General features: G+C 36.3%; 1 protein-coding gene across 1 annotated transcript in view; it reads right to left on the bottom strand.

Annotated features, from left to right (window-relative positions):
- Positions 1 to 339: 339 nt before the first annotated feature.
- The window catches only part of LMBRD1 (LMBR1 domain containing 1), a 93,814-nt gene continuing 68,619 nt past the window's right edge, over positions 340 to 25,534 (bottom strand). The window contains exons 10-16 of the mRNA XM_075554925.1: positions 21,525 to 21,589; positions 20,677 to 20,779; positions 20,087 to 20,191; positions 17,310 to 17,459; positions 15,425 to 15,503; positions 1,074 to 1,165; positions 340 to 899 (exon numbers count right to left, since the gene is read on the bottom strand). Of these exons, the coding sequence (XP_075411040.1) occupies positions 783 to 899; positions 1,074 to 1,165; positions 15,425 to 15,503; positions 17,310 to 17,459; positions 20,087 to 20,191; positions 20,677 to 20,779; positions 21,525 to 21,589 (711 nt within the window). The 3' untranslated portion in view covers positions 340 to 782. The remainder of the gene's footprint in view (positions 900 to 1,073; positions 1,166 to 15,424; positions 15,504 to 17,309; positions 17,460 to 20,086; positions 20,192 to 20,676; positions 20,780 to 21,524; positions 21,590 to 25,534) is intronic.

The following is a 25,534-nucleotide window of genomic DNA, read 5'->3' as shown; positions in this document are numbered from 1 at the left end:
ATTTTCGGAGGCTATAAATTTTTCCTAACAAAGTCTTACCTGTCTACCTCAGAGGTCAGTGGATTTGAACCATCGACCATGTGGCTAACAGTCCAACACATAACCCATTAAGAAATATATTGAAAACACTTCAAACTCCCTGCCCCTGTGAGTTTCTAATATTGTATTTTTATCAGAAAGTTTCTTTTCTCCTGAGTAAACACTATAGAGAATGTAAAATTAATATTGGATTAATATCTGAGCACTATAACATACCTTGGTATGCCATGGTCTTAAGGGTATGAAGTAGATTAAAATCTCTTTATGAAATCTAATTTTATGTACAATAAAAAGCAAAACTTTCATAGTACACATGGGAGTGAAGTTTATTTATTAGCTATATTATGAACATTATCTATTAACCAATCAGATATACTTTAAAATTCCACATTATTTTAGAGGCCCAAAGACACATATGCAAGTGATTTATTCTTTATGTAAAAAAATGGAAAATTACATTCTGATAGATTTTTAATGAATTCAACACTATTATACATTAGAGAAAAAACAATTTTCACAAATATTCCTTCACAAAGCTTTTATATTTACATAGTATTATTTTAGTAATTTCAAATGTGAGTCTATGATACAATAATGTTATTTCAGAAAACATAAAAAATATAGTTCTTTTAATAGCCATACTCCCATTTTTGATGAATGCTAATTAATTAGTTCATCTTGATGTACGATTAATACTTAAAAATGCATAACAGGTATTCAGTCAGCTTTAAGACAGAAGGCTGTCAATCAGAATAGACAGCGGGCTCATCATCACTTATGTCTGAATCTTCTTCATCTACTCCTTCAATGACAGATTTCTTCCCTTTACAACAGGACACAATTAATCCAATCAAGAAGAACTGTAAATTTCAAAAAACTGTGTTATTTCTCAAATGTGAAGTCACTTAGAAAGAAATGCATTTACAGTGCAATGGCAGTACTGTCCTGCAAATGAACTACAATAACGTAAAGAATTAAACAGCTTATAAAACTTTAAAGGAGTGTCAAATCATTTCGCAGATGCTTGTACTTACCCCAATGAAGGCCCAGTTGCCAAAATAGTATGCAGCACTAAAGAACCAGAACTTATGAAGGAATAGGTAAGTCCGGGTAACAGTACATTGATCTATAAAACAAAGAATGTTGTTGAGACACTTTGTCTCTTAAAATTTACTATTGAAGGTACAGCCAAAAGATTATTAACCAAAGCTAATTACAAAGGTCACAAGTTATTAAGTTGTAAATGGGACTGCAGTATAGGTCTGTCTCCAACCCCGTTTGTAAAGAACTCAATGTAGTGAAAAAGGACAAACTCCTAAGACCTATTTTAAAATATCAATGTCCCCCAACTAGAATTACACAGCTTATGAGTAGGAAAAAAAATGTCATTCAACTTATTTTCAATAGAAAAATCATTTTAAGCCAGACTGTCATACATATCGTAAAATACAACAAGAAGTTCATAAAGTTTTCCTGGTAAACATCAAGAAAAAACACACAGGCGTTTGAAGACTTTCAAAGTACCGCGTTTGTTTTTCTAGGAATCTAATTCGCAGGATAGTTCACAGCTGTGAGATCACGTTGATGTTTGTTGTTGTTGCTGCTGCTTTAATGAATGCTAGAAAGGATGGCTGCTTCTCAAAAAGCGCTTCCTGTTGAAGCTTCAGATAATATATCAGGAATTAAAAAGAAATCATATTCTTTTCTCCTCAAATAAAATGAAGACTGGTTATTTGAAATGTATTAATTTTATCCAAATATATTCTTCCATTAACAAATTCATCTAAATAAATACATTGACATAAATCTTATAGAGACCAGCTAATGAAAAACTTGTTTATTAGAAAAGGTAGCTTTGAATGTAACTGATTTTCCCAAAGTGGCCATATTTGCTCTCTGGGGGAGAAGGGGAGTACTGAAATGGTCCAGAGAGAATGCAGAAACAATACCCATACTTTAGCCATCAATTCCTGGAGCTTGGTTTTTCTGCTATGCCTTCAGTGCAGTATCACTGGTTCTTGATTACATGCTATCTCTTAACATAGTTGAATGTCAACTTGTTCTTTTTGCTACAGTGACTGTGTATTCTTCCATTTTCTTTTGGTGCTTCCTGAATCGTCCAATATTTTGTTCATAACATATTTTAATGTTGTAATTTGATAGCACTGAAAAAAGTCCAATTTGCATTGAAGGTATCAGAAAAAAAACCATGGCTTCAGGCACTCATCTGAGACCATAAATATGGAAGATGGCTATTATGCACTGCAGTGGACAAATCAGTAGAAGAACTCTCTATATGAGCAAGAATGTCACTTTTAAGTCCGTGGTGTACCTGACCCAAGCCATGGTGTTTTCAATGGCTTCATATCCCTATGAAAGTTGGACACTGAACAAGAAAGACTGAAGTAGAATGGATGTATTGGAATTATGGTATTGGTGAAGAATACTGCTATACTATGGAGAGCTAAAAGAACATGGAAGAAGTACAGCCAGAATGCTCCAGGGAAGGGAGGATGCGGAATCTTTAGCTTATGTACTTTGAAGATGTTATCAGGAGACACCAGCCCCTGGAAAAGGGCATCATGCTTTCTAAAACAGAAGGGCTGTGAGTAAGAGGAAGACCCTGGACAAGATGGATGGGAACAATGAATGCAACAACAGCTTCAGACATAACAATAATTGGGGGGATGGCACAAGACCAGGCAGTGTTTCATTCTGTTGTACATAGAGTTTCTATTAGTCAGAACCAATTAGATAGCTTTTAACAACAAAAGCAACACTTTATCCTCGATTTGCGGCTATAGTACAAAAGTTTTTAATTGCCAGAGGGACGCAGAGTAAGTTTTGTATTTTTTCCTCTTCCTCCTGAAAAAGGGAAGTGGGTAGACCAAATACGTTTGGGAACCTATGTACTAGAGGATATCAATTTTATAAATTTCAGAAGGACTGTATTACATAGAAAATTCTTATTTTACAAGGCAGTATCCTTTCAGTCTAATAGTATATACACTCGAGTATAAGTGGAGTTTTCCAGCACAGTTTAAATGCAGTTTTTGTGGTAAAATTAGGTGCCTCGGCTTATACTCGAGTATATATGGTAATTACAAAACGATTATTTCGAGGGAGGGGGGAGCGGGGAGGGAGGGGGGAAAAAAAAGAGGACCTGATGCAAAGGGCTTAAGTGGAGAGCAAATGCTTTGAGAATGATTGGGGTGGGGAATGTATGGATGTGCTTTCTACAATTGATGTATGTGTATGTATGGATTGTGATAAGAGTTGTATGAGTCCCTAATAAAATGTAAAAAAAAAGAAAAGAGGAGAAAAAAAAGAAAATGATTAGGGCAAAGAATGTACAGACGGGCTTTATACAATTGATGTATGTATATGTATGGACTGTGATAAGAGTTGTATGAGCCCCTAATAAAACGTTTAAAACAAACAAACAAAACTATTATTTCTTAGATGTTTTATCAAAATTGGAGATAGTGAAAACATTTATAACACAATTTGGGAATATATTACTGATGAATGTTATCTTTTATTTCTATTTGTAACTCTTTTCAGCTTCATTAAGTAAAACAAACAAAACTGAATGGATAGATTGTAGAGCCCTGTTAATTAAGTGATGGAATACAACCTTTTACTTTTTAACTGCAAAGCCATTTTCCAAATGTAGCAGTCAGGTTACATTTTACCAAAGTAGAAGACCTGTAATTTAAAGCACCATCTAAATGCTCCCTGTTCTAGTCCCTTCCACTGTATTTCAACATTGACTTCGGAAATGCTCAGTAGTAGACTAGATAAAGCAGTCTCTTTTTCTGGCAGAAAAACAAAGTTTAATAGAGAAGCAACCTCTTCTTTTCACACCTAATTTCTGTCTATTGATCCCCGAAGGGCCTCTTTCAATTCTTTGTTCTCCTTTCAACAGAAAAGTGGAGAAGAAATATTAAAAGTTCCTAAGAAACCCCAAAGAACCTTTAAGCAACAGTGACTGAATAAATGTTACTCTTACTTCAAATAGTTATTGAGCACCCAACAGTACACCATCCTCCCTAGGGTGCTAGGAGTTCAGTCTGGGGAGAAGGTTCCTAGACACAGTTAATTCTTTTGTCATTGAGAGATGTTTCCACAACATCAGATTCCCCCTCTTTCATAGAACTTACTTCAAAGTAATAACCAGTCTGTCTCATTAAATAAGACTGAGTGTTCAAAGCACCCAGCAGAGAATCAGACATCTCATGACTATCTGTTACAATGATAACATTCAATGACTATTTGTATAGTGCACTAAATACAACATATGTATTTTATTGAAAATTCAAATTACTAAGTAATATATTTTCTAATTTCTTTTGACTAAAATATGACCAAATTCTGAGGGTGTGAAAATATCAGGCTTCAATATATTTTGAATTTAACAGTACAAAAGGCAGCACATGGTGGGAGGAATCTGGGCTCTGGCCTCTGACAAACTTGGCACAGGACATATTTGGCTACTTCCTCCTCGTGTGCCACATAGGGATATCACAATCTTTCTCTCAGTATTGTGAGGACCAAATGAACGGCAGCAAAATCCCATGTACGCTGGCAATTAATATTAATGCCCTTCATTTCTTTTTCAATGTGTAACCTAATCCATGATAAGGAATATAGGTCTGAAAAGTTCCCTTAATGGCTGTAAAGATAAGTATCTGATTTTATGGTTTGGGAAGCACATGTCCAACCATCCCCAAACCAAACTTGCTGTCATTGAGATCAAGCTGACTCACAGGGCACTATACAGCAATGTCGAATTCTTCCCTGTCCAAATCTAGCAAGGAAATGGTTACTTTAGGATAAATCATGACAACTTTGTGTATGAGAATTTTTTAGTCAAAACAGTATACTGATTTGGTGAAATTAAAATTGCGTATAAAATTCAAGTAACAGTACACACAGGTAAATAACAATATACCTCTAAGTAAAAAGAACCAATTTGAATGTTTGAAAATGAAGATAGGGCAGATTGGAACTATGTAAAAAATACAAATCCAATTACACATATATCACATACCTACTATACATCCACACATATGTCCAAATTATTTTTAAAATAAGCACATTAACCTATATCATTTACAAATTACATGAGTTCTCTATTGTACAAGTGGACCTGTTTTGAAAAGAGTCACTCAAGATTTGAAAAATTCCTAATACTCTAAATTTAAAAATAAAAGTTCTACTACCTACTACCTATTTCCATGCTTCAAGATATTTCGGGAGTCAGAATTTGAATTACAAATTTCCAGCGACAGCAAAGATTATAAAGCAATTTAAGATGGTGAAAGACAAAAAATTTTAATCCATAGAGCTAATAATCCATTAGTGATATTTTATATTGGATTATACTTTAATCCTTTGGCCCCCTCATAAATATATCTGAAAATATATTTCTTATCACATTATTTTGTATGTTTAACAGTTTCAAAGAGCTTTAATATAAGTTTGCTAAAAATGAGGTAGAAACCATTGATAGTTTTCTGCTTTGTTGAAAAACTGACAGTAACCACACATAGTAAGTCATGAATGCTATATTTATGTGCATATATTATTATATTTGTAAAGAGTGGAATTATATCCAGAGAGGAATCACTTTTGGTTAAGAAGTTGATACATCCCTAAAAACTCCGTAACATGGGGGGTGGGGTTGGGTGGGGAGGTGATCTACAATTAAATCAGTGCTTTATTTAATTTCACTAGGGGAGCTAAATAACAATGAAAGACTTGGTACTATAAGAAGAAAAGCATAGAAATTATAAAAGAAATATGCTTACATTTTAAAAATACACAATGCTTACATAGTATTAAGAAACAGCATAAGGTATATTGAATCTCATGACAGTTAATTAAGGTACATGTATTTGTTTAAATGAGATAGAAAAGAGTTTACCAAGTCAGGAGACTATTCAAGTGGAAAAGGAGCTCATCAACCAAGCATGGGCAGAAAGCAAAAATTGGACGACAGACTTACAGGGACTTACCGTATATCCTAGGTAAATATTGTTATATATTTAAATGGATTGAAAACATATGAAATGCATATATGTATACATATACTTCTACTTGCTATAATATATATTGGATTTAATAAATAATTTTTGCTAACATATCATCATCATTATCATTAATTGGGCATGTGAAACATATTAAAATGCACCAAGGTAGGTGACAGAATATGATCTGCACAATACATACTCAATTCAAAGTCATTGTCATGGAGCTGATGTTGATTTACAGTGGCCCTACAGGACAGCCTACAATTGTTTATTTGAGGACCTAAGACCTTCAGTGTTTACAGAAGCAGATAAAGGACTAGTAGGTTCACACAGCTGCCCTGACCATTAGCTGCTCAATGTGGAGTCCACTACACCAGGAGGGCTCCTTTACGGTATATTCATGAACTCAAAAGAAAGGATATTTATTATCTGCTAGTCTTAATTACCCACTGAGAGTCAAATATAAAACTATTTCATATTACTTTACATTTTTCTGAAAACAAAAGTAGTTTAAGAATATTAAAGTTGAGAGGGACTTAGTTCATTAGCCTTCTACTCATGAACTGTGAGACTTGAGTGAATCACATACTTCTCAGCCCTAGTTTTTAAAAAGTGATCTGCAGTTAATATCTCTTTGTAGCAGACACTAATAGGCTATATTAATCTGTGGGATTGAAATTAGAAAGAAATCTACATAGACTAAAAGAAATGCTGCTTTAAGGATTAGCAGTCTTTAACAATAATGAATAAATAAATGGAAGTTTTATTTGGTTGGCTTGCTTTAGTGGGAACTCTTGGAGAATTTAGAAAATTTTCATCTAATTATCTCAACTATTCCATCTTAGTAAAATTTTTATCAACATAATCAAAGTATCAACTAGAAAAAGATGTTTACACTGGGGAATTTCGGGTCTCCGAGAATTTCCATGTTCAATGATACCTGTTCAAGATTTCATTCTTGGGTTTGCCTGGGGATCTTGCCTGAAAACGTACCCAGTGCCAACAGGTGCTACCTTTGTAACACCCACTCTAACCACCTCTTACCATCTTGGCTCGCACACCAGAACCCGCCTTTGGATTGCTGCAGTGGCTGCCACACTGCTTTGGCCCTTGGTTCATAGTTTGGTGAACTACGTCCTGCAGGTTGATTTTGTTAGTAAAGGTTTATTGAACCATAACCATAGCCATACATTTCTACATTGTATGTGGCAGTTTTGTGCCACAATAGCAGAAGTTTGAAGTAACTAAGCCTATCATGGTATAGGTTTTCAGAAAAAGCTGCCCAACTTCTGGTCTACATGCAACACAGTAGTCAGAGTGATGCTCTGAGAACGTGAATCCCATCACAGAACTCTTGTGCTCCCAATCTTCTAGACCAGCAGTTCTCAACCTGTGGGTCTCGACCCCTCACAGAATCGCCCGATTCAAAATAGCAGCAAAAGTACAGCTATGAAGTAGCAACCAAAATAATGTTATGGTTGGTGGTCACCACAACATGAGGAACTGTATTAGAGCGTCGTGGCATTAGGAAAGTTGAGAACCACTGTTCTAGACACTTCCCATGTGAAGTTCTTAACAATCATCTGTTCGCTGTTCTTCTACCTCCTTGGGCACATTCTCACTTGACATTTGCTATTAGGTCTACCTGAGATCTTTCCTAAATATTTCCATTTGAAGCTCACTTCCTGATGCCCCCCCCCCAACCTTGTCAAATGTCACCCCCTCCTTAGGAATTTTGGTACTTTATGTAAAAATTGAAATCATCCTTCCTCCTGAGCATCACTGAGCTTTATTTTTCTCCATCATACTTATCATCTGGCATACGTATTTGTCTCCTTCCAGGAAGCAAGCTCCGTGGAGACAGGCCTGTCTGGCTTCTATTCGCTATTGTACTGCTAGTACCTAGAATACTTCCTGCCACATAATGTATGTCAATAAATCTTTGCTAAAGAAAAAGCATAGCAACAATAAATAAAAGTAAAGGATCTAAGAAAATACTGTCAATGGAGACATTTAGATTGTGAAGGCTAACAGGATTGTGGTGCTCAATCCTACTGAAGGAATGTGACTATCTTCTAAAGATATTTGAATAGCAATCACACTTAACGCTAAATTCCTCCAAATAACTTCTATATAATAAAGGCTATCAAAATGATCACAATTCTAGTAACTACTCTTGGTTTCTAGCTTTCAATAAAAAAGTGTCACATGATATAAAAGTTATGCCATCATTAAAAGTAGGAGGAAGCTATAAAAATCTTAAAATTATAAGAAAACAAGATCATGTTGCCAAACATAAAACACTTGAAACTAACATTGGTTGATTATTAAAAATATTGGGGGAAATTCATTAAATTTTGGAGTTCTATGTACCTTCAGAGAAGTTTGATTTCTGAATTTTTAATCTATTTGTGGATTTAAGCTGTTCTTTTGCATATAAATATAAAAGAAATAGATACTGTAAACTTCATTAAAGAATGACTCATTTTACATGACTGAATATCTATACTTATGTTGAAGTTTACTTGATATTAAAATTTATACTAGAAGCAATAAAAAGTCTAAAAAGTGAATTACTTTAAAGCAGAGATTCAAAATGAAAAACAAACAAGAAAGATGATCTTTTATAAGATGTTATATCCTTTCATCTAAATTGTTTAGCGAAGTACTAGGAAGTACCGCACTAACTTTTTAAAAACTTTGTATTGTGGTGAGGATGAAAGTTAGGGAGAAAATGAGCAAGTTTTCGATTCAGTGATGCACATGCATTTTATTGTGCGGTATGATTTGTAGTTCCACAGTGGAACGGACTCTCCCCACTTCTTGCCAGTGGTCCCGTTTCCGTTCATCCTTTTCCACTACTGAGTTTTGTTGGCTGCAAATCCTGCTCTTTTGGCCTCATACAGATGATGTTCACTTTTATATTTAAGTTCTAATATTTCGTAAATCAAAAATAAAGCATCATGTCAAACTACCGGGGTGTGAGTGTATACTTATGAAAAATAGCAATGCAAGAAATAGTACTTAGAAGTAATCTCTTCATTGGTTCCACGCTGGTCTATGCTTGGCACTGTCAAGTGTTTCACATGGTGGCCATTTGGGGGTACGTAGTGCTTCTCGTGGTGGGGATGCTCCATTTCATCACCCTCTCAATAAACATGTACCTTTTCTGAGCCATAGATCGTGCAGCATGGCCTTCTAACAGTCTAGTTTTTTAAGCAAAAAGATATACTCTAATATAACTACACTCAAGTGATTAAACCAAGGACATTTAACATTGATAGAATATTTTAATTTACTCTACAGCTCATATTCCAACTTTGTCCAATTTAATCTAATAATATTTTTTTATAGCACGTTCACCCTTCAGCACAGAATTCTATCCAGGATCATTATTACATTTGATTATAATATCTTTCTAGTGTTCTTTACCCTCTAAGAGTTAATAGTTTATCACCATGGCTTTTTGAAGCAGTTATTGTCAGTTTTTAAGGAATATCCCTCGATTTGGATTTGTCTGGTTTTTCTTCATGATTAGATTTGTCACCCACTCCTGCCTGAAATGTCATGTGAGTGATACTGTGTCAAATCCCGAGGTACATGAAATCCGTTCCTCATTATGTTGTCAATATTAAAGACTGGTACAGCTACTACTTAGTTTCTCTAATGTATAGCTTTAATTTTTTTTCCTTTGCAACTGAGCGATACCATTGCAGCTTTAATCTGTAGTTTCCTCAACTGAGTTTAATTTTAATTATTGTGAAGTTCATTTCTAAACATTCATTTGTTTGGAGGGTCTTACAAATCTACCCAGGTTTGTTTCACTCACTCATTCTTTCATTCAGCGTATTGCAATAACTATTCCCTGCGAATACTTGGAGCTGTTGAGGTTCTTTTCAACTTAGGTAGCTCTGTAAAATCACTACTGTCAAATTCAAGACCAGGTATTTATAAATCTCTATTGTCCTTTTTTCTAGACCTCAGGTGCCTTGTTTGTTTAGGTGGTTGAGTATCTGGCTCTGTTCTGCACAGTCGGCTGTGCTGTTTTTGTGGAATTCCTGGAAGAGCAGCCCTCTAATGAGGACTCATTTTACCAAGGTCAGGTGCTGTAGCACTGCCAGCCTGAGACCACAATGAAACTTGCTCCGATAATGTGCATCTGGCCTGAAAATCTGCGAAGAGCTGGTTTGTGGTTATTATTCCTCAGGGATATATTCTTTCCTCCTGTCTTTTCTCAGTACCGAAGGCAACTGTGCTTTACTTTTGGTTCATCATGGCACACCTGGGTGGGGGCTGGAGGTTCTCAGCATTATGAAAAGGTGTATCTCCCGTGACATGCTGCCAGTTGGGCAGGCTTGAGACTTGCACTGTCTAATGTGATAGCCAGCAGTATATGTGGCTACTCACTACTTGACATGTGGCTAGCGAAACTGAGAAACTGAATTTTTCATCTTTATTTTATGCTTAAATAAAAAAATGAATCTCTATATTTTTTCATTAATACAAGTTTACTTTAGCAAAACTGTATTTCATTTTAACCTCTGAAATACTTTTCTGAATTAAGATTTGCTTTATATGTAAAATACACACCAGTTTTGAAGACATAGTATTAAAAAACCTGTTAAGTATCTTGATATTATCCTACATAATATTGATTACAAATTAAAATAATTTTTAAATATGCTAAGCTTAATAAAATACTATTAATGTCGTTTCTTTTTATATCTTTTGATATAGCTGATATATGTGATATATGTGACTTACATTTTCATTGGAGAGCACTGCTCTAGACCTGGTCTCTTTTCCCTCAAAGACTATGAAAACTGAGGTTTACCACCCTCTACACAAGTGGTTCTCAACCTGTGGGTCACAACCTCTTCAAGGGTCGAATGATCCTTTCACAGGGGTCTCCTTATTCATAGTAGTAGCAAAATGGTAGCTATGAAGTAGCAACGAAGATAATTTTATAGTTGGGGGGGTCACCACAACATGAGGAGCTGTATTAAAGGGTCGCGGCATTAGGAAGGTTGAGAACCACTGCTCTAGAACCCACCTGCATTTGTTCTAGTTTTAAAGGCTCCTGCTTGTTCCATGACAAAAACTTCTTCCCTGGCTTTTAAAATATTGATGGTGGTCCTTTTTTATTATTCATGTTTTGTATTTTTATCTTTACATCACTATTGTTTTATCCTTACCACTTTATTTCTTTGTTCTTCGTTGTTTCCGTTGGGTTTAGCAGTGTGCAAAGCACAGGAGCGGATGTGTAGAGAAAATATCTGATGCAAAGGTCAGAAAGGGATGTAGGGTGGAGGGGGGGCAGGGAGAGTGAGGGGATTTGAGGAGTAAACAATGAAGTTGGGACGGGGAATGAGCACTAGAACTGAACTTGATTACAAAACTCATTTTAATCATAGGGATGGGAGTACAAAGGAAATGTTCTGAAACTGATTGTTGTTATGATTGTACAAGTCTTCTTGATATGACTGAACTACTGAATTGTGTGATATGTGGATTAAGTGCCAGTAAAACTGTTTAAACAAACCCTGAAGTTTAAATAAGCAAATCTGGTAAATGACTTCAGACCAAAACAGTTTTAGTGCTGCACCGTTATTTCTTTGCTCGGAAGGTCTTTTCTTCACCTGGAGTGTTGAGTGAAACACAGATTGCTGGGCCCTAGCTGCAGAGTTTTAGGTTTAATAGGTTTATTATGGTGGTCCTTGATAATTTAAGTTCCTAACCAGCTCCCAGGTGATGTTGATGTTGCTGCTGGTCCAAGGTTTATACTAACTGAGAATCACTGATACTTTTAAGAAGTTTGGTATTTTATGTAGTTTATACTGTGAAGATCTTTTCAAATACTGAGAGATTCAAGCCCCTATTCCTCTAATGTACACAATTAGGCTTTTACTGGTCTCCACTCTATAAAGACTGCTCTTCTCAGTCACCTAATTAATTCTAGCAACAGTTAAATCTGAGTCCTCATCTTACTTGATGCCAATGTGCGTCTACCTAAAGTCTCATGCTCCTGAGAAAAAGTGATGGTTAATGAAAACTCTCCATATTTGTGGGTGACCTTCCCTTTGAGACTCAATGAAGACTCATACTGCCCCTTTAAAACAAAGCCAGTCAGACACAGACTCTCTCAATTCCCGTTCTCTGGTTCATAAATGATCAGATAGATTGCTTTCACTGATCAGTAGGAAAGGTTTGTTGAAATGACCAAACTATAAGACTCTCTCCATTTCTTCGTTCCTTAAATTCGGGCCTAAGCTCAGCCTGCGTCAGCATACAGCCTTTTCTGCACGGACCTCAAGGAAAAGCAGCCTCTCTGCTGACCTCAAGGAAATATGCTCCTCGAACACCCCACATCCACACATCTGGTTCAACTGCTGAGTTCACATTTCTATGAAGAAAGCCCTGCTGGCCTCACTTTTGTGAAACTTGCAGATTGCATGGTTGAAGAGTTCTCCATATTGCATTTATCCCCATTCTATAATAATAGTAAGTTGAATAAGTTCCCTCATTGACTAGGTCCATATTAAAAAAAAAAACAAACCAAAAACAAACAATCCCCAGCACTAGAAAGTCGAGCACTCTTCACTTGGTTTACAAGTAGCTACCATTCCCTAGTTTTCTTTCTGCCTCACTGATTGTCTCTCAATTGTTCTTTAATGGTCTTTCTGCCAACTTTTTAACTTTGGGCTGCCACAGAGTTCCGTCAGCAGTCCTTATCTTTTCTTCATTTATACTCATTCTTTTGGTTATCTCATATAGGCAGCAAATTTCATTTCCCACGTCACTTATCAGTGTTTATCGAGCAGGAGCAGTCACTTTGATGACTTAAATCTATCTGGAACAGCCATAGTCTTTCCAGTCACCTCATCAGCATGGGAAAGAGCTCTCAGGACTAGGAGGTTACTGGGCCAGCCTAAGTGCACGGTCAGCAGCCACTCCTGGGAGCCAGCTGAGCCTGTCTGCTCCTGTAAAGACTGACAGAGTCAGAAACCCACAGAGGCAGTCCGCCAGTCCTACTCTTCTACACAGGACAAAGAGACTAAGCACTGGCTCAACAGCAGTGAGATGGTGCTGTGTGTGAGTGGTGATGGAGAAGACTACTGAATATGGCAAGAATATTAAACAGACCATAAACTGTCAGAATACAATATAGATAATTCTCAGAATAAATACAACCAGAGTGTACCTTACAGTTGAGAATTATGAGATTGTGGCTGATTCACTTTGTACACCTTGCCAACCACTTATATTTTGGGGCCTGGATACACATACAGGTCATTTTGCAACTCTTGATGAAAATCTTAGTGGAAGATAACCTAATTGCTTCCTTAAGTATATCTAAAATCAAAATCTACTCTAAGTCTCTCAATGGCATCAAATTATTCCCAGTTATTGTTGCTAAAAAGATTGGTGTTACTCATCTCCTTTTCTTCCTTTATGATTAGTCTCCACTCGTCTATTTTAGGTATAAAAAGCTTCAAATTTAGGTAGAATTGTAAAGGTGTTATGACTATCCCAAATCCCTTCAAGATCCTCATTTTTTGTTTATTCAATTAAACATTTATCTAAAAAGTAACTTTGCAGAGGCGCTGACAGTTTCTAATCAACGGAGTTTAAAATGAGATTATCCTGAGTTAATCAGGTCACCACATAGGGAACAGTAAATGTAATCATACGGGATCTCAAAAGCAGAGGGAAAGGTGGAAGTGTCATTCAGGCAGGCTTTACAGAAGAAAGGGCAGCAATAAGGAGTAGGAGAGGTCGGATTCAAAGCCTGAGAAAGACTTGACCTGCTTTTCTGAACTTGGAAGAAGGAGTGCCATAAGCCAAGGGATGTGGGCAACTTTTGGAAGCTGAGCACAATCCCACCAGTGGAAAACCAGTAAGGAAATGTAGGCCTCACCCTCATAGAAATTAAATTACACCTTTTTAAGCCTGCACACACACCCTAATCTGCTCCATCTTTTTATCATTTTACTTAAAAAAAAATCCACCCTGATACTCTGAATTCAATCATCTTATTTCTACAGGTACGTTTTGGCATCCACAAACAAATTTGAAGACATGTTAAAGAATGAATAAAGGTGGTGGTGGATCAATCAAATCCAGAAACCTAAGGGATCTCCATTTTAAGATTACCTAGCAGCATTTCAAAGGACAAGTCAACATGATTGTTTAAGAAAATGCTTCAGAAGTTCAAAGTAAATAATTTTAACCACTATAAATTCTATTAGATTGAAAAAGAAAAATACTGAACGTGATTCATAGAAATGTGATAGAATGTTTTATTTGAATAAAGTTCAATAAGCTATAACCTATCAATTATTTCAGTTCTACAATATAGAAGGCGTGGTAGCATAGTGGGTTACAAGTGGTAACCTTAAATTCAGCAATTCAAAACCATCAGCAGCTTCTCAGAACAAAGATGAGGCTTTCTAGACCCATAAAGGTGTGTAGCCTCAGAAAGCAGCAAGGGAGGCTCCATACGGCCTTCAAGGTCCCTGTGAAACAAAACCAGGTAATGGCAGGGAGTTTGGTTTGGGTGTAGCACTGCAGGGCCCCAAGAAGAGTGGCACATCCTTTTGAAACCTTGGTTGGTTTTTTCTCCTAAGGTTTCAATACAACAATTAGAGAATCAGAATCTTCAAATCAGCCCTACCTTAATTTTTTTTTAAATTCAGTCATTTTATCTTCACCTATCAATTCTACTAATATGAATGTGTTGATTTTGAAGTAAGAAATCTGGAACTGTAGCTATTATTAAAGTTGAATTGGCAAATTACAGGAATTTATACTAAACATTTTCCTATTATTTATGCAGGCAAAATAAAGTTACTATCCACTACATTTCTTTCCCCATCTCCTCTCTTGATTTCACACTGTTCTCCAGTTTTACAGTATCTTCTCTATTTATTGTATTATGTATCCTGCACGCTGCGGTGTTTATCTTTTCTTCTGAAGCCTCGGCCACCCCTTACCCTCTGCTTTCCATCCTCAAATCCAAATCCTCCTGCAGTCCTTCATCCCGCCTTCCCCAGCAACCAGCACCCTAACCCCTGTGCGGAACAAGCTCATCAGTGTGCACCGTACGCAGGGGCTTCCTATTACACTAATAAATATGAAACACAGTGATCTCTACTGACTTCTGAAGTAACTAAACTCATCCCATAATGGGAAGAATTTCAGCACGAAGACACTGTACTGAAAAGACTTAACCAATGTTACTTTTTAAGTAACAGTTCCTTTCTTACCATGTATTAAAATAATTTTATCAAATTGTTAATATAACAAATGCCAGCTATCTTTTCTAAAACAGGAAACAAAGCTTGTTGTACCTTCAGGGGCATCAGCATCACATCTCTTTGGCGTAGCGATAGTTGAATTGCCTTTGTGGTCCTCATAAGTAGTATTGTTCTGGAAGACAGTGATGTCTTACATTTTAATACATTTTGATTAAGAACGTAATCACTATATACTTGATAACCTGTCACTACCTTAAACTGTATTTCCAGGGTGGTGCAAATGGTTAGTGTTCACGTGGTCTCTGCTAGACCAAAAGCCTGGTGGTTCACATCCATCTGAGAGACCGGGAGGAAAGGTCAACTAAGGATCAACTCCTAGGCAATCAGCCATTCAAAGCCCCAGGAAGCATAGCTTCACTCTGAGGTTTATGGGGTTTCCATGAGTCAGAATCCATTTAGCAAAAATGATAGCATGTCTTAAACTAGATTTAGGTAATTTCAAAAGGGTAAATATATTGTAAAACTAGAATTAGAGAAAAATTAATTTGGTGAGTTTTAACATTCAGGCTATCTACAATAATTGTGCAGATCCTGTTGTGAACAAACAGAGCTTATTCTCAGAGCAACTAGTCCTATTTTGAATCCAAATATGCCATTCGAAAGCATATAACTCATTACTTTTTCCAGTGTGTAATAACAAAGGAATACTTTTGCTTTTATAAAAACCATGAGTTTCCCACATTCATTCATAGCAGAATGTTAAAGAGTGAACAGGGAACGTGACAAAAGGCAACACAAAGGCTCGAGAAAAAGACTCAGGTCATCTTCTAATACTCTTTCTCAAACTTCCATCACGACTTATGGAAAATCTTTGTTCCAGTTACATTATTCCTTTAATTCATAGTTTTCAAAAATTGTTTTTTAATGTTGAAGCAATCTCCCGATGGGACTGAGGACTGGCTGCGCCTATTGTAGCGGCTATGTGCAAACACTAACATGACAGAGGTGCTCTGCGAGGACTACCTTGATAAGGCAAGGCTTTCAGAGGGCACTGAGACACGGGGCCATGCGCTGTCATAAAGCAGGACAAGAAATATTTTAGGAAAAAGAAATAAACTAGAAAAAGGTTGAATTCGAAATGGTCAAAATATTTTAAATTGTCAAAGAATCAAAACTAGCTGTCTAGTTTCAACTAGAAACCTACAAGTAGTTTTTGAGCTTGACAAGATAAAGGTATCAGTAGAGAAGGAAGAAAGATACCTATCACAGTGAAAGAAATCTCACAAGCAGAATAATTATAAATCTTCTCCTGTGGGACTCATGGTACTAATGAACAGACATATTGTGCTTTATCAAAATGGTTTTGGGATGGCATATTATTACAAAATCTTAAAGCATCTATTTTACAAGTATGAGTTTTAATAAAGTGCTGAGATAAAGCTCAGTAGCTTAGTACCATGGGACCTATTTAAGGACCCATGGTAATGAAAATCTGTGTATTATTATTGAAAAAAACAACTAGTTGCTGCCGAGTTGACTGATATATTCTGCCTCCACCTAAGTCTCTGTAGACACACGCTCCACAGGGTTTGTTTGTTTTTAATAACATTTGATTGTTACTTAGGTGAACTTTTACAGAGCACAGGCATTCCATGGGGTTCCGGCAGCTGCAGTTTCAGAAACAGATAGCCATTCCTTTCTGCTGAAGTGCCTCTATAGGGGCTCGAACCTCCACCCTTTTGGGTAAGCAGCTATGATAGCCATTGCACTACTCAGGGACTGTAGAAACTTGGTATGAAACAAATATAAAAATGTTTAAAAATAGGAATGAAAAACTGACTTAAGGACTATTAAATTTAATCTGATGAGTTAATAATCTCATGGTGTCCTTTATAACTACAACTGGTTTTCAATATCACTATCTTTTATATATCATAATTTAATAATTTAATAATTATGTTTTAAATTTGATACTTACCTCTATTAAGTAATTTTGGCTTCCATACATAACATACTGGGGAGCAAGACTATATATCATGTAGCTAGTGTGAAGGACAATAAGCAGAAGTATCATGCAGAGAAATAAGAGTGCTTGGGGCCTGGTTCTACCTCTTCTTATTTTATATAACTGTAAAGTAAAAGTAACAAGAGGTAAGCATTAGACGTTACTTATAAGACATTCCATCCCACCCTTAAGTGAGTGGTAAAGATTTATAAAATCCAATCATCTTTTATTTCCCAAATCAATACTAAAATTTGTAATTATTTCAAATAACAACGTGGATGATAAAAACATAACTCATTTGCTCTACAGCATTTATATTGTTAATGTTTTTTTAAAATCATAGTATGACATCAATATCTAAGAATAAATGAAAACCTGAATAATGTTATTGTTCACTTTGTTTCCAGACAAACCGTTTAAGTAAGCTAAGAACTTCAAACCACTTCTGCTTTTATCCAAAAATTAGAATGAACCGAAATGTAACTATTAGTCACATATTTATAGCTGTATATATTACTGCTCAAGGATGCTGTAAAACCATGCTAAGATGATTTATGATAACTGACTGTATCTTCACAAAACTTATGGAATCCAGGTGCATTTCATTTCAGTGGGAAAGCACACAGTGCAGTCACTATGTTACCAGCTTATTTACACTAGTCCCACTACTGGAGCATCAACTCTGACGCACAGCCACACTACTGGGCAGAGCAGAAGTAGGGTTTCTTGGCAGACAGTGGCTTTGAAGTTGTTAATATCGCAGTTAGCAATTCACTGCTTATAGCACAGCACCGCCAGGGCTTGTTTTTACGACGGCGACAACCACTGGATTACCAGAACTCAGCAGAGCTCTGGTAGTGTAGTGGTTACACACTGGGCTGGGACCCACATGGTCAGTAACTCAGAGGGAAAAGACTGGGCTTTCTACTCCTATACACCGGTCCAGTCTCAGGAAATCCACAGGACTCACCATGACTCAACAATGACTCAATGGCAGTGAGTTTGTGAGAGAATTTTGAATGGGATAATAATATGCACACTTAAAAATCTACATTTCTCAGCTTTCCTCACTACTCATTTCATGGCTACTCACTACCATGTGGTAAAATAGTAAACAGTGAAAGGAGATGAGAAATCTGGGGATTTCTGGGAAACTTCTGCTTTATTAAGAGAATCACTCCTTTTTATGACTCACCTTCACCCTTGAATAGAACAGGGACAGGATAAATGAATCTTTAGTAGTCATTATGTGATCATGAGAAAAACGCAGGAAGCACTGGTCCTGATACTCATAAATTACTAAAGGAATGCTAGATAGTTTCCCTATATGTTACGTCATTATCTAATTAGGTTTTCTTTTATTCCCATCTGAAATTAGTCACTACCTCATCTGAAAATTCTTAGTTTATCACAAAATAGATACAAAAAAGAAACTGTCCTTTTCTTAAACGATGTTCTTCGTCTTTTAATTATCTAGTGCTGTAGTACCGAAATGTCACACGTAGTTGGCTTTCACAAGCAGAATGCATCTCGTGTAGTTCAGGAGGCTAGAGTCCACATTTAGAGAGGTAGCTCTAGGGCAGCAGGTCTCAACCTGTGGGTCGCGACCCTTTCGGGTCAGGGGTGAGTGTCAAAGGACCCTTTCACAGGGTTCGCCTGAGACCATCAGAAAACACATATTTCTGATGGTCTTAGGAACTGAGACACCGTTTCTCTATCCATCTCCAGGACAGTCCGCCCACATGCAGATACACCACACACCCAGCATAGAAGGTTGTTATCCATGCTACACCATGCTTCCAGGCAAAATTTCATTTATTTGTAATTAGAAATAAATAATTCACAATATATAATTACATATTGTTTTTGTGATTAATCACTATGCTTTAATTATGTTCAATTCATAACAATGAAAATACATCCTACATATCAGGTATTTACATTATGATTCATAAGAGTAGCAAAATTACAGTTATGAAGTAGTAACGAAAACAATTTTATGGTGGGGTCACCACCACATGAGGAATTGTATGAAAGAGTTGCAGTGTTAGGAAGGTGGAGAACCACCGCTCTAGGGGAAGGTTCCTTTCTACATCAGTGCTGGAGGAAGGTTATTGTCTCTTCCTTTTCTGCTTCTTGATGCCTTGTTACATTATCATAAAGAAGATAACTCATTTCAAAATCAGATTATAACTACTGGCAAAGAGGTTACATTTACAAACATATTTTGGGGGGACATAATTAAATCCATAAGATACCCCTCATTTCCTAGTAGCAAAGCCATCTTTTGAGCTTCAGTGTGATCTATTTGTGCTTCAATACACAATACAGTCACACTACGTGAGAAAGCACTACGTTGTATATCACAGTTACTTGACCTCTACACTAGTGACATTTTGCATCAAGGAAGCCGCCTTTGTAGTGGGTGGCTGTACTCTGAACCGTAGGGTTTGAGCAGCATCCCTGGCCTCGCCCCACGATGCCAATAGTAACCTGAAGTGTTACCAACTTCTTATGTCTCCAGAAATTGCCAGTCTTTGTTGGTGAGGGGAAGCATCTCCCCTGGTCAAGAACGGACGTTTCCACAAAAAAAGGAATTTTATGCTAATATGAAATGAAAAGGTAATAAATCTTATCACTTTTGATATACAGATATAACTTCTATTATTTAAGTCTAAGACAATTTGCAAGGATGGACATTAAATACAAAATAATGAGAAAAAATATAAAAGTAATATTGTAATACTTACTCTAATCCAAAAGAACCATATGCCAATATTTCGAATTCCCGCCATTGAAGTAAAAATAAAGTACATAATAATAATTGTTATTAGAATATAATCAAGAGGAAAAACCTAGAAAAGAGGTAAAATTAAGTTTAATACACAAACTTTTAGGGTCCTAGAAAACATACACAATCAACTAAACATTTTTATTATTGTCATTTTAAGATATTGAACCTGATTTATATGGGCTATTGTGATAATGCCCACTTTTATCCTGTAAAACAAAAGCCTCAAAATGAAAGAAAAAAACTATTATTTATTGAATTATTTTACTACCACTTTTCAGAAAAATCTAATTAAAATTTCAATTTCATTTGTGTACGTTAAAAAAGTCGATCTAAAGTTTTATGATTCCTAAATCAATTATATATATAATTTAAGAGATCAGCAATATAGTAAGAGACCTTTAAAGCAACAATGTAAAAATTATATACGAGTCAAATTAGAAAAAGCACAAACATATTCCACATAGCATTAATTGATGTATCAGCAAAATAATTTCATATGAAAGATGTCAGAACATTTGCTATTATATAAAATGACTTTTTACTTACTGTTTGCAGTACAGGTAAAAGCATATTTAAAGGATTACTCAGGTTAGTTCCAAAAATTATGAAACCAGAATCTATTCCAGCTGAATGAAGAGCTTTATCTAAACTAAAATTGGAGAGGGGGAAATAACATACACAGTAAGAGTAAATGTACATACATAATACTAGCATATTTTCAGTTAATTTAGAAACAATATCATCATAACCTAAGGATGCAAATTCATCTCAGTCAAGTTAAAACCATGAAAAATGAAAATCAAAGCTCACATAAATATCTTGCAGATACTGCTCAATTGGTATAGAACATAGTGTCCCAAAGTAGGTGATATGCACTCTGGGAGATGGTGGAATGATCAGGGAGAACAGCAAAAGCCGTTTATCTGGTGTTATAAGCCATAGTAAAAGGTTTTAATTGTGGGGAGGGAGGGGCAGGGGTGTACTAGGTAAGTTTTTTCTGAAAAGGGTGTACTAGGCCAAATAAGTCTGGGAATCGATGATAAAGGCATACTATTAGTGGATCAGAGTCTTGGAGGCGTAGTAATGTGTTAGGCCACAATCTCCTGGGTCAGCAATTCAACACCACCACCCTCCTCCGTGGGAGAAAGATGGGGCTTTCCACTCCGTATAGAGTGACACTCCCAGAAACCCAGAGGTCACTCTACCCTGTGCAACAAGGTCTCTATGGCAGTGAATGAGTATTATGTAATCATACAGTCATTTGTTAATGCAGAAAACACTTCCAATAAAATAGCTGCTTAAGATGAACAGGCTGTCCTAATGGTATTCAGCATTGGGAAATGCTAACACAGGATTTGTATAAATGCGTCACAAAATATGTGTACTATACTTACTTTGACAGGAAGAGAGAAATCACAAACAGCAATGCAACGAAGATGAAAAATATTCCCCATATGATCTAAGAGCAAAAATATAATTATTAAAATATAGCTATAAAAGTTGACATTAAAAAGAATTAAACCATTATGCTCAGTGAGCTGCTGTACATGATGATCAGCTAAAATGGTCCAACATGTACTTTAATTTAGCTTATGATTCCAGGAAATCATACTTCCTTAATTTTTACAAGCCTATTTGAATGGGAAAACGTACACACAAAAGAGAACACATTTGAAAAGCTTTCATTAGTAAGTAAAGAAATGAGATTCTTTGCTAAATCAAATGTAAGATATCTATTCAAACACACGCAAGTATAAACTTCAAAGTTAAAAAAGTACACCAAGACTAATAAATGCCAAAATGTCCCCAAAGAAACTACCAGTAATCAGGTTTGGTACCTTTTTATAGTGGTAAGCACTACGGTAATAAACCTGAAATATAATACTAACATAATAAATTCGTATTTAAAATGTTTCGGTGTAAAAGTGTGTAATTAGCAGAGCATATTTCCTACTACTGAATAAAGCTTCAGATGCTACAACAATGGGTGGCGAAGAATTTAGATGGTGCCTGGCTATCAAAATGAACGGTGTCTGGGGTTTTAAAGGCTTGTCTTCAAACAAGTAGCCATATAAGTGAGACCTCAAATAAATCCACATGGAAGTAGCACACCAGCCTGTGTGATCCAAGGATTGTAAATAATATAATCCAAATTAAGACGCAAGGACTATAGTGTCAGAACTTAAATTGTGACCACCTGGTTTGCAGAAGACTATGGATGACAGAGGAAGTCCAAAATCCATTTGTAGGATCCACACATATAGGAAGGCTCTGACGAGTTCCCTCTGACCATAGTCCAGACAGAGTATTGTAGAGGAGATTATGGTAGACAGACTAAGGGTAAAATGTAACATCTTACTTGATCCCCCTTTGACCCATTTAAAATGCTTATCAGTTTAAAAGAACAAAAAGAGTAAAGGAGAAGTTCAGGTAGATTAAGCTTCCAGTGAATACCCAGTGAACACAGACCAGGGAGGAGACCATCCTTGCTATCATGTAGAGTGCACAGGAAAGTAAAGTATGCCAGACTAAAATTCTACAACTTATCATTTGATCTATCTTTTGACCCATTTTAAACGTTCTAGTTTTTAATATTTTCTGCCTTCGTGTCAATTGGGGCTTTTCTCTATTTTGTTATTGTTAGCGTTTGTGATTCTTGGCTTTTGTTTTATGTTGTTCAGTAAGTGAAATCCAGGATAAGTGAATTGATAGAGATATTATCTGGATTAGCGGTTTCTTTGGGGTTTAGAGGGAGGTTGGGGGAAATGGGGAGCTAAGAAACAGGGAAATAAGAAGACTAGCAGCCAAATAAATATCTCAAATCAACAATCTAACCTTCAAACATAAGGAAATATATATATATGTATGTATATATATATATATATATATGCAACTGAAAGCCAACAATGTGAATATTTGAAAACCTGAAACCCAAATCCCTGGCCATTCAGTCAATTTTAACCAATAACCACATTACATAACAGAGTAGAACCGTCCCATACGGTTTCCAATACTGTAAACTTTAAGGAAGCAGTCTTCTACATCTTTTTCCCATGAAGCAGTTAGTGGGTTCAAGTGATGAACCTTTTCATTAGCAGCTGAGTGCTTTAAACATTGTGTCACCAGGTCTTCTTGTGTATACTATAACCCAGTAGTGCGCACATTAAAAGGATGGCTTATGATATGTGAATCAAAGCTAAATACATTTTTAAGAGCTGTATAGGCCAACAATCACTTTTACACCATTCTGAGATACAAACATTCAAGAAATCTTTTTTTAATATTCTAATTCACTTGTTAATAAGCACCTCCTCAAACTAGTATGGAATGTTCAATATTCTATATTTCAGCATCTTTCTGTGAATATTTTTATCTTCATTGTAGAAATACTAAGGTGCTGGAACACATGTTGCTCCAGACCCTAGGGCAGTGTTTCCCAAGTGTGTGGTACCAACAACCCCTGGGGGTGCACTGGAGTGAAATAGAGGGGCTGTAAAAACAGATACCCACACTTTATTCTAGATTATGGGCTATACAGTAAAAGTTTTTAATAGGGGAGGGCTGAGTTTTTCTTAAAAGGGGAGGTAGGTTAAGTAAGGTTGGGAACCTATGCACTAGAGCAGTGGAGGTTCAATGACCCTTTCACAGGGGTCTCCCGATTCACAACAGCAGGAAAGTTACAGTTATGAAGTAGCAACAAAAATAATTTTATGGTTGGGTAATCACAACATGAGGAACTGTTATCAAAGGGTCGTGGCATTAGGAAGGTTGAGAACCATTGAGAATCTAGAGTGTAGAGCAGGCGTCCTCAAACTAAGACCCGTGGGCCACATGCGGCCTGCCGAGGACATTTATCCAGCCCATCGGGTGTTTTTGCCCCATTTTGTTTTTTACTTCAAAATAAGGTATGTGCAGTGTGCATAGGAATTTGTTAATAGTTTTTTTTTAAACTATAGTCTGGCCCTCCATTGGGTCTGAGGAACAATGAACTAGCCCCCTGTTTAAAAAGTTTGAGGACCCCTGGTCTAGAGTCTACTATTTAAACTACAATATGTAACACATAGTGGGTATAAATAAGGCTAGACTGAAAAACAAAACCACAAAACAAAGAATATAAAGGAGACCAGAAGTGTGACAATCTGGGGTACAGTCCTTTACACATGTAAAGGCCTAATACCAGAAAAAGGTAGAAGGCTGAAGGTTAGTAGACAAGATAAACAAAAAGGTTACCTTGAAAAGGTTAGCATTTAAAATTAAAACATAAAGCAACTAGTATGTGTATATACTAGTTATATACATATACACACATGTATATGTATTAAATACACGCACACGTGTATTTTACATATACACATACATACATATATGTACATATGTAAAATATAAACATATTTTTCTTTACACATATATAAAGAAAAACTCTTATCTAACATGTCTTTACTTCTGCTCTACAGAGGTAATTACCACTCGTGGTTTGTTAAGAATACTTCCAGAAATAGTGTAAGGGGAGGCATCCTTAAATATGTGCAAGAGTCTTAGCAAGAGTATATATGCAAGCATATTTGCAACCTGAACATCAACTAAATTTGACATAAAAGATATTCTGAACAACCTTTTATATGTGTAAGAGATTCCATTTTATATGAATACACAAAAGCTTTGATGTATATGATTGGCTACATAACACAGCACTTCCTTGTATGGATGCAACAATTAATGAAGTCATGAATGATGAACACTAATATCTTACTAATCAACACTGGCTGTTTTCATAATTTAGTCATTATAAGCAATACTGAAACAAAAAGGAGTTTTTTAAATGAAGAGATTATTATATTGAACATTTACATTTATAGAAAAAACTGAGCTGAGAATACATAAATCCTTATGTATTAGAATTTTCCCTTGCAGTTTCTCCTATCATAAGTTTGCATAATTTTGGTGCATTTCTTAGACTAATGAATGAAGATCAATATGTTATTATTAACTAAAGTCCACAGTATTTAGCTTTAGTGAATTTAGTTGGCTTTTCTAGTCACAAAGTCCCTCTCACCAAACGACCTTACCTTGCATGAGTCTAGGAAGAAGGTGGGAGAAGATACTGATAGGAGTCACGTGTGCGTAACTGCAAACAGGATTCCTTAGTGCTTTGTACTGTGTATAAATTGAGCCCTCTGAGGAGCAGGAGGAGGGGTCTCTTTACCAGCAAGAGACAGGAGTGGAGTAGGTCCTCTGGACCCAAGATGCCGCTTGACCCTCTTGGATCCAGAAGACAGCTATGCTAACAGAGCAGCAGCAGCAGGGCCAGGAGGCAGAGCATGGACTTCCCAGCCCACGGAGCAAGAGACAAGCTTTTGGCAGGAGGCTGGCTTGAGGAGTGGTGTCCCTCTGGGCACAGAACAGA

The sequence above is a fragment of the Tenrec ecaudatus genome, chromosome 7 (genome assembly GCF_050624435.1).
Source record: "Tenrec ecaudatus isolate mTenEca1 chromosome 7, mTenEca1.hap1, whole genome shotgun sequence".
Taxonomy (NCBI): domain Eukaryota; kingdom Metazoa; phylum Chordata; class Mammalia; order Afrosoricida; family Tenrecidae; genus Tenrec; species Tenrec ecaudatus.
The sequence above is the reverse complement of the archived record's forward strand: the minus strand, read 5'-3'. Positions and strand labels throughout refer to the sequence as shown.